This window comes from Alosa sapidissima, chromosome 19 (assembly GCF_018492685.1).
Source record: "Alosa sapidissima isolate fAloSap1 chromosome 19, fAloSap1.pri, whole genome shotgun sequence".
NCBI classification, from domain to species: domain Eukaryota; kingdom Metazoa; phylum Chordata; class Actinopteri; order Clupeiformes; family Clupeidae; genus Alosa; species Alosa sapidissima.
The window spans coordinates 3,828,289-3,838,236 of record NC_055975.1 but is presented as its reverse complement, the minus strand read 5'-3'; the positions used below and the strand labels follow the sequence as shown (position 1 = coordinate 3,838,236).

Sequence of the window (9,948 nt, the reverse complement as noted above, 5' to 3'; positions counted from 1 at the left end):
TTTGGTTGAATGATGGGAACATAAAAAATGTTCCAGGTTTTAGACTAGCTGGGACAGACAAAAAAGAAACAAAACCGGAACATGTTGTGAAGAAATTATTTTTAAATGCTGATTAGCAGTGTCAGCTGTCTGCCACTGGTAAGATTCTGATCACAACTCTATGCAAGCAGGCAGTGGACATACACCGCTTCCTTTTGCACATGTTGGTGCAATAATTTCACCATGTCCGCTATTATATGGTATTTGTGGAGTGTAGAACTGAAGGTTGGTTCTACTTATGAAGCTATTGAAAATATGCTTGACATCTGCCTATTAAAACCCAGTCAGTAAATACAATGCTTTATAAGCATTGTGGTAAGGGATTGTGAAACAACCCCGGACAAAACCCAAAAACAAATCATGAACCAGTGACTCCTAACGTTTCCCCTCAGGAATCCCAGCATATGGCATTAATGGTGCTATGAGATTTTTCTTTATAGTTTCAAATATTCAAACATGACCTAAAAATAGCAACTGAATGTGAACAAACAACCATTTTGACTTCCTGTCAAAAGCACTGTGCTAATGCTCCATTAAGTCTAGATATCCAATGGAGTTAGCATATAATGCCAGGGTGCCTCTCAGCAACACATGTAGTGCTGTATTAAACACTTTGCAAGTAATGTGAATGTCGGTGGCTGCATTAATGAATGACATGTACAGTCATTTCTTTAGGAAGGTTCTTGCACTTATGTGGGGATTGTTCAACTACATGCATTGCGCACAGGCACACACACAAGACACACTTCAATTAGAAACACACCAGTCACAATTAATGAATACCACCTTTAATGTAAACAGACCTACAGACATGGGTTCTTTCTAAAAACACGTACAGACATCCTTCTTTAAAAACTTCCTCTTTCCCTCCTCCCATCTTCCTTGATTTCAAACCTCCTCCTGCCTTCGTTCACAAACCTTTTGTCCCACTTTCCACATCCTTTCTTATCTCATTCCAAAAGATTGAATATTAATTGTGCTGACACATTGATTACTACTCTAATAAAAGCCATGTTTAATAGATGCAAGTGTATGTTTGAACCATGTTTATGCTAGCAAACTACTTGTAATACAGGCATGCTAGTTACTAGGAATTATTAACCACTTTGTTTTGGTGAGAAGCGCTCTCTACTCTGTGCAGAGAATGGCAACCCCGCGCTCGTAGAAGTTGTGAGGGTCCTCCTTGGTGGCGATGTCGAAGTCGACGGTGAAAATAAGGTCGGCTCGAGTGAAGTTGAGGTACACGGGCAGAGTTACCTGCAATAAGAAATTGTGGGATAAGTAAGATGAAGAATGTGAGTAAAATATTATTTGCAACACTTGTGACATGAATGGCAGATGATATTTATCAGGAGGCACTGGACAAATGCATTGAAAATAAAACATGGCACTTTTATCCAAAGGAACTTACAATTAGTGGTCATTTGTAAGTTCCTTTGGATAAAAGTGTCAGCTAAATGTGTATGACAATGTGTGTGAGGACGTGAGTGAGTTTGAGTGATCTGAAATGACCTTTAATCACTCACCATCTCCACACTCAAAAGGATTTGTGATGAACTGCAACTACTTGACACTAGTGACTTGTTGCAATCAAAACTATAGGAATTACGGTACTATTTTTGCTCTGCTTGCAATCAAGTGTTCTAAAAAGTCAGGCTTCTTTGGGTGTTTTCACATAAATAGTACTGATCTTCGTCCACTAAAAGGGGACCAGAAAGTGGACCAAAACAAAAGGATATTCATTAACCCAACTTACAGTAGAACACACTTGTTTGGCTGTAGCCAAATTACAAAATGTCCATCATGAGCCTAATGATAGTTTTTTTTTACGTAATAAATGACATGCCTTCTCTTTTGTCAATGGCAAGTCAACTAGGACAAAATAGGCTAGTCTACATTGCAAAATGTGAACGAGAACCTAGGGCGTTTTTTGTTCACCATGCACAGATTAAGCGAACCGCACCATGGACGTCAAAATGAACCGTGCCGAGACAACATCCCGAGGTTTAGAGGGGTCTGATTTTGATTAGTGTTGTGCACATAAAATGCAGAGTCATCAATCTGAGTTTGTTTGGAAGGCTGAAAGGGACAAAGTGGGAAAACCTGGAACATCACCAACATTTCCATAACAAGGCCTTTGTAACAGCATTCCTTGAAACCAGATGTTAGTTGGCCAGCAAAGTTAGCCAACTAGATGTCAAAAAGCACATCCCTCCATACAATGTCTTGACAGTCACAAAAACTCAAACAGAGAAGTGTTGTAATAGTTCTAAAACCTTCTAACAACTTTTTGCAGCTGTAGGTGGAACAATTAATACACACCACGGCAACTTGTCTCTGCAACTTCCAGAAACACTTGTATCTCATCGCATATCTGTTCATTTCCTTGAGTAGAGTGTGTGTGAGTGTGTCAGGCTTGCAGCATGAAAGTGTATGTGTGTACCATGTTCCTCTTTTCAGCATTGAACTGCTTGAGCCAGCGCAGCTGTGTGAGGGGCAGCTCTGTGGAGATAGACGTGGAGAGGGACAGCTTGTTGTTGCCACAAGTGGCACCTTGCAGCTTCAGACCTGTGGGGAAGCACGAGAGATTATGAGTGGAGTCAGTGCTAAATCAAGAAAGGAGCCTTTCAAATGCAGCAACCTTGATTTTTCTATAGGTTAAACTAGTACCCCACTCCCCCCAGTGCACTAGGATTTATCTGGCTCCCTTGGCCTCACCTTTGATGCCAAAGCTGCAGGCGTCCAGCTGCGCCCCCTGGAGGGAAGTTACGTTGACCTCCAGACACAGCTCCTCCAGGGACCAGCTGTTGGCCTGGGCCACGTACTGACGGGTGGCCGTGATATAGGCCTCTGGCACAAACAGGCTGCCCAGACACACATGAATGTTCTAGGGAAGGGGGAGAGAAGATAAAATGAAATCAGTGTAACAAAAGTCTATCAAGTTGATATAGCTTAATGTGCCATAATAGAGCTTTTTTCCCCTCTTTTTTTGTATTTATGGATTTTTGTTTAGGATCAATTTCCCGGTCTGCAGTTGTGAGCTGAACTGAGCCATTATGGGCTGCCCAAGTTCTAGAATGTTCTTCCTGGTTTGCTAAGTACCTTAAATACCACCAGAAAGAGCTTAACTTATAATCTCACGTTTACAGCCATCCTAAACACCACATTTAAATGAACACTTGGAAACACAATTGTAGCTTTTTTTTTATCCACAGTGCAGAAAAGTGAACATAGACATGTTGATTTTTACAGCAATGAATTGACGTGTTCACTATTGTGAAATCTGACGTCTGCGTGTGTACACTGACCTTCAGCTCTTTGGCGCCCCCGCTGGCAGCTGCCTGCGAGATCTGCTGGAGCTGCTTGATGCGCTCGCTGAAGTCGGCCACCCACTGGATCACAGTCAGCGAGGCTGGCACTGTGTAGCGGCACCAGCTGCGTGGCAGAATACCTGCCCACACAAACAGAAAAAGTTCATTTGAATGTCTATTTCACAAATATTACCTTACCACAAGTCACAATCAGTACACTTTCTGATGAATGCAGGAGTAGGATGTTTTTTTTAAATCGGGTGTATACTGAGAGGACCACTGACATGTCCAATACATATTTGAATGAGTAAGATAGTGACCTTTGACCAGGTCGTTAATGAGGGTGCGGAGGTCGTTGGTCTGCTTCTTCTTGCCCTCGCACACCTGCACCACATCAGTCAGGTCCTGGCGCACGTCCTGCAGCATGCGTCCTCCCATCTTAACCTCGCGCTCGAAGAACCGGAACAACGGATCCTACACACACACAGCCATTAGCAAAGATGTAGCAAGCACATTATCTTTGGACAGAAATCCAGGTATCTTGGTGGTATAAAATGTGGAGAATTACAAGGCCTTGTGTATATAAGGTTTTAATTTAGACTCGTACTACTATTATTTGTCATGTACCCAGACTATGAGGAATACTCACTGCCACACACACACACACACACACACACACACACACACACACACACACTACGTTACCTTGATGTTCTCGACAGTGCGCTTGAGGGGGTTGACTGACTCGGGGATGAGCTGCAGCCAGTTGCAGGAGGTGGTGCGCAGGATGCGCATCCAGGCGGGCTGGGTGTCCGAGGAGCTGCTGGTGCGCTGCTTCTTCTCCGTCTCGTAGGCCAGGTCGTCCTCGTCCTCCAGCATCTGCATTTTCAGCATCTTACCCATCATGTCAGTGCCTGAGCAGCACAGTCCCGGGCCACGGCAGGAGTGGGGGACAGTGAGGAAGGAAGAGGAGGAGGGAGGGAGAGGGAGAACAAGCGCAAGAGGAAGAGGAGAGAGAGAAGGAGGGAGAAAGAGAGAGCAGGAGGAGGAAGAGCGTGAGGAGAGGAGAGAGGAGGAAGAGTAGGAAGTGTGGGAGGAGAGAAAAGAAGGATGTACAGAAGTGAAAGGAGGTTGGTGGGGGACAGAGGATGAGGAAGGATGCAGGAGGAAGGGCCGAGGCCATTGGTGATGCAGGAGAGTTGGGGTGGGGGGAGGGAGGGAGACCAAATTAATAGTGGATGACAAACACTGCAGCGCTTAACAGGACTTTTATCAAATAGTTAATAGGGAAAAGGAGACAATAAACCAACTGATCCATGTTGTTATTACGGTTTTGAAATAAAACCAAGACAGTAAGGTAGTGAATTATAGTGGTCCCATGCATGTTTGTGGGATGGCAGGTTTAGGTTCAATAGCACAAACATGGAGCGCCGTGAGCAAAAGCATCAAACTCATGAGAACCAAAAATCAACCAAAAGGTTAGGGGAGTGCGTAAGCAGCTGCTGGAGCCGACACGACTGATGCTAAATACAGCTACTGGAGGGTGAGGACTCCACCCACCACCCCCCTGCCCCTGGCAGAGCATACCCTCCAGTGTGTATGTACACACACCTCTACAGTCTGAGCTAAGGTAGCTTACCAATTAAAGCGCCGGTTACTGTACAATTCAGTAATAATTCTGTATGTTAGCATGTAACCAGTGTCTTTAAAAGGTATACTAAGGCTATGCGACTATAATCTTATAGTTCAAGTATGTAACACTTCAGAATCTTATTATACTTGTACAAGTTTGAACATGAACCAATTCCATAAAAAGAACCTACATTCAAATCAAGAGTTAGTATAGTGAATGATACTTTTAGTTCTACAGCTGTTAAGTTCTACTGGTGTAGTGAACATATTTAGGCAAGCATATTATTAACATGGCAAGCAATGAGAAACAGTGAGTACTATTCACACTGGACAGAATGCTCTGTCAAAAGCAGACCGAAACTCTTAATTATGTGGTTACGCGCTGTAGGAGTTAAAATGGGGCAAGATGACAGCCTGTGAACACAACTGAGAGAAACACTGTTAGAGTAGGACACATGTCAAGTCAAGTGGGCTATGAGGAAGGACACCTCTCCCCTTCTCATAGCCCGTTGTCACGGTGTCACCATGGTGAGTGACAACAGTGGCAGGTGGCCATACCCTGTGTGGTGAGCAGGACCCTCTCTGCGTTGCTAGGCAAGCCCAGCCAGGATGGTGTCTGGGTGTCCGGCAGCAACTCCACCCAGTGCATGAACTCCTCACGCCTGAAAGGCACACGGCATACAAGCGGATCAGATCAGGATCAAATCAACACAAGACAGGTCTCACAGTGACTACATTGTAAAAGGGCTACAAATCTTATAGAGCTTATAAAGCTTGAAGTTGGTGTCAGCAGGTTTGTGAATAGGTTTTAAGAGAACATCTAGATTTAAGAGTGTGATTTAGGAGTACTCTCAGCGGTAAGATCAAATGCTTTGTGAATACAGGCCCTGATGAACAGAGGAGGGACCCAGCACTAACCTGATACCATCGGGCATCTTGATGTCCTTGTGTCCGTCCACCTTGAAGGCGAGCTTGAACTCGCTGTCAAAGCTGCCGGTGGTGAAGAGGCGATCCAGGAAGGTGTTGAGCAGCCGCTGGTCAAACTCGTTGTCGATGCGCCCGCCGTAGATGGACTGAGCCATCAGTGTCTTCAGCGCTGCCCACGGAATCTTATCTGGAGAGATGTTCTGACGACCCTGGAGCAGAATGGCCATAGAAAGGGCTCAATATCAATCAACATCCGTCAACATCAACACAAACAAACACACCCACCTCATCACAACAATTAAATGATGTGTGAAATCAGTGGGCACTCAATATTATTTACTGTGTTCCATTTGTGGCAAAAAAATGTTGAAACATTTTGTATGTACAAACTTTTCGGTTGCATCATAGAAGTGTATAATTGTCCGATGTGGGGCAAATACTGTACAAGTGGAGTTTTTGTGGGTTTTCTTTACAGGACGCCAAGTGTTTGTAAAAGAAAAAAGTGCTTGTGTCCAATGACATGATGCCACACCTTAGCGGTGTCGTCCAGCCAGGTGTCGATGGTGTCACAGGCAGAGCGCAGGTCAGACTCTCCGAACTCGTACTTCTTGGACCAGCCGAGTGGTGCGTAGCGCAGACGCTCCTGGATGACTGCGTGGAACCAGGCCAGCAGGAAGTAGAGACGGGCACGTTCGTTGGGAGCCTGCAGTTGTCCACACGCACCAGTTAGCACAACACAGATAGCAACAACAGCTTGACAAGCAGAACAGTCTGGACACGGTCCAAAAAATACATTTAGTCAGAGTGACCAAGGCTGGAACTATTTTTGAGAGAGGTGGACAAACGGACAAAAAACTAAATAAATAATAGAAAACACAATTTGGTGTCTTTAAACTCGATTAGTTGGATCTGTTGTTTAAAAGCAATATGGCATGAGAGAGTGGCGTTGGTAGCAGATATAGTCATGGCTGTGACGGCAATATCTGCTACCAATGCCACTCTCACTTGTGTCATATCGCTTAAGTACATGCATTTCAGAAGATAACCATGAAGAATTTGGAGTTGATGCAAAGAAGCAAAGATGGTCTAATGTGCCTTCCTCTGGTTAGCTGTGCTCTGCTGCAGTCTAAACCACATTGGGGTCACACTCACACAGAAACTGAGCAAAGTGAAACCCTAACCCTCACTTTGATTCCTAGCTAATAAATAACCTATTCAAGCATGAGAAGATTCACTGTTGCCACCACAGTGGTTACCCTGGGTAGCTTGTCATATGTGAGAATGGAGGGAGTCAGTGCTTCCCACAGACTCGCACTCAAGAGTGTCCCAGTGACGCCACTTCCATTTGCCTCCATGGGACCTATCTTTCAAAAAAATTTGAACGCCAGTCTAATTGCTTAAAAATACTGCTAATTTTATGCTGTTTAACAAATGTATAAATTGTGCACTGTTGCTTTAAGACAGTCGCTTTAATTCACGTTTATTTCTCAATGATCTTCTGCCTGCTCCGCTATGGCTAGTGCTGTACCTACGGCTGGGCCCTCTCACAGTTTTTAAATGGTCAGTAGTGGGAACTACTGTTGCCTTCATGATTTCCTTTTAAAAGTTTTTTATAAGAAGGACATATCACTTATCAACAATGACAAGCCAGAACCTGCGGCTCTCTCTCCCTCTCGTGAGTGCAGACGCGTTCCCAATTAAATGGATCGCATAATGTTCACGTTAGATCTGCTGCAAAGGAGATAACTAAGAGTTAACTTAGTTTAACATGATGTTATCTCTATTTAACATGAGGTTTTGACATTGACATTGTAAACGTTCTTTAAGGAGAGTGAAAAGCAGTTTGCAGTAAAGCTAACCAACTATCGCAGGGAAAAAAATAGCGAGCAGCCTGATAACCAAATGAAATGCTCGGCGGGCCGGATGAAAGTGCTTGGCGGGCCGGATCCGGCTCGCAGTTTGCCCACCCCTGTGATAATCAGACTGTCACACAGATCAAAGCAAACCACACATTTACAAACTGGTCCATTTTTGCAGGCCTTTCAAGCCTTCAATAGAATCTCTTCCAGATCTCAGGTTTGAGGTGTGCAAATTTGTCCAGGTATTTTCCTAGCCCAATGTGTCAAATGAAACATTCGTGCTGATCTCACCTTGCACATGCGAGCCACTGGGATGTTGGAGAAGGTCCTCAGCATGTTGGCCTTGACACCTGGAGGCGGCTCGAACACAAAGATGCGACCGGCACGCAGCAGGTTCACTGGGACCTGTGGATGACGAGGACATCACTTAAGGTGAGCAGTTTGGCGATCATGTGTTCTGTTAAGTTCTCAGATGGTTCTGGCATCTCATGGTTATAGTCTAGCCGTTATATTTGAAATGCTGTTTTTTAAAAGGTAATAGAAAATACAGGAGTGGTTATGAATTGTTAACTCTACATACTTCTGTTCAAAATCAATAAACAAAAATGTAACATTCTTCATAAGCATAGTCTTATACAGTACAGAACATGCTTCATGATTTAAAAAAAAAAAACTAAAAAAAAGGAGAGAGAGAAGCTTTTGATCATTGGGACAGACCTTGGGGTTGATCTCCATGGTGAGGAAGAGGCGGAAGCTGGCATGTGGCTGCATGGAGTGGAGCTTCTTCTCCAGCTGCATGAGCCAGCCGGGGGCCAGGTGCACGTTCTCCAGCATCACCCACCTGCAGAGGAGAGAACACACCTGGGCGTCACCTCAGCACACCTGTGCAAGCTCACGTCCTGAGGAAAGCCATTCAGCTGAAACATGGCGTTTCTTTTCTACTTTTTACCCTCTCTACACAACAGTGCCTTTGACTCAGCCCTGGACCACTCAATGACTGGGTAAGACTGTCTTTATGGCGTCCCATTTTTACACTCAGGGGGTAATCACAAGTGACCCAACTACAGTGGATTAAAAGTTACTGCTGAGTTGATTCTTCTATAATGAAATCAAAGGATTTCAGTTCAACTCCAAGAAGAGACAAAGCGAACACATTTACAAACACCAACCTGCCAGACTTCACAGCAGTGTTGATATCACGGTCAGCTTTGTTGAAGCCCTCAGCAGAACCTGTGAGACAGGGAGAAACCAGAGTTCATCCCAGCATCAGATAAATCAACACTAGCGGTGAGTCAGTTTAACCATGCCGTCTTCCTTCAAAGTTCAGTGCAATCGGACAAATGGGTACCATCCTGAGGTGGACTTTTCAGCATTGGCTTGACTGCTGACACTGTAGTCTTACCAATAGAGATGGAGGTGATGTGTTTGTTCTGCTCAGCAGCAAGGTCTCGGACCAGGCCGCTGGCATCGTATCCGGGCACAGAGCACATCAGCACAGGAGTTCCAGGCTTGACCTGAAACCAACCATTCAGTCTCATTAGCAGTGCTTATTCAAACCCATGCAGCATCTCTTAAACCAGCTCTATTACTTACTGGAAACATCAACCAAGCTAAATAACACCAACCATTTTCGTGAAAGCATTACTGTTCATTTTATTGACCAATTTATTCAGTCAAAAACTGATCTGGGGAAAACATTCTAAATTATCTATATTTTTTCTATTAATCAATTGCTACTTTAGCTGTTATTCACCAACCTCACTGTCCACAACGTTGGCCAGGTCGAGGGGCTGGTCGATGATGGCCATGAACGTGTCCCCGAGGACCTTAGCAACAAAGACGTGGGACATAGCCAGCATACGGTCGGGCCTGAAGGCCTGGATCAGCAGCAACTGGTGCACTGCCTGGCCAATGGAAGCTGAGAGAGGAACACAGGCATATGAGTGAGAGGCCAGACATCCAATCAGAAGTGAGATATTTAATCAGTAGGAAGCCATTTTGTCTCACTTTATGCGCGGTGTCAAGTAGTGAAAAGGACGAAGCGAGTCTATGGTCTACAGTGGATGGATGGCAATTGTATTCATGACTGGGACAGAACAAGCTGAATTAAACTTCACCTTAGAGTATAAAGCCCCCCCAGGTAAAGCAGCTCTCTACAAACAACACACTGAGGCTATGGC

General features: G+C 44.6%; 1 protein-coding gene across 3 annotated transcripts in view; it reads right to left on the bottom strand.

The window, feature by feature from the left end:
* Positions 1 to 811: 811 nt before the first annotated feature.
* The window catches only part of dync1h1 (dynein, cytoplasmic 1, heavy chain 1), a 42,724-nt gene continuing 33,587 nt past the window's right edge, over positions 812 to 9,948 (bottom strand). For all 3 annotated transcript variants that reach the window (XM_042072863.1, XM_042072865.1, XM_042072864.1), the window contains exons 64-77: positions 9,526 to 9,686; positions 9,171 to 9,282; positions 8,938 to 8,998; positions 8,486 to 8,609; positions 8,060 to 8,173; positions 6,442 to 6,612; positions 5,901 to 6,118; positions 5,541 to 5,644; positions 4,056 to 4,264; positions 3,671 to 3,824; positions 3,348 to 3,490; positions 2,758 to 2,926; positions 2,483 to 2,607; positions 812 to 1,296 (exon numbers count right to left, since the gene is read on the bottom strand). In XM_042072863.1, coding sequence (XP_041928797.1) covers positions 1,168 to 1,296; positions 2,483 to 2,607; positions 2,758 to 2,926; positions 3,348 to 3,490; positions 3,671 to 3,824; positions 4,056 to 4,264; positions 5,541 to 5,644; positions 5,901 to 6,118; positions 6,442 to 6,612; positions 8,060 to 8,173; positions 8,486 to 8,609; positions 8,938 to 8,998; positions 9,171 to 9,282; positions 9,526 to 9,686 — 1,994 coding nt within the window. In that variant the 3' untranslated portion in view covers positions 812 to 1,167. The remainder of the gene's footprint in view (positions 1,297 to 2,482; positions 2,608 to 2,757; positions 2,927 to 3,347; positions 3,491 to 3,670; positions 3,825 to 4,055; positions 4,265 to 5,540; positions 5,645 to 5,900; positions 6,119 to 6,441; positions 6,613 to 8,059; positions 8,174 to 8,485; positions 8,610 to 8,937; positions 8,999 to 9,170; positions 9,283 to 9,525; positions 9,687 to 9,948) is intronic.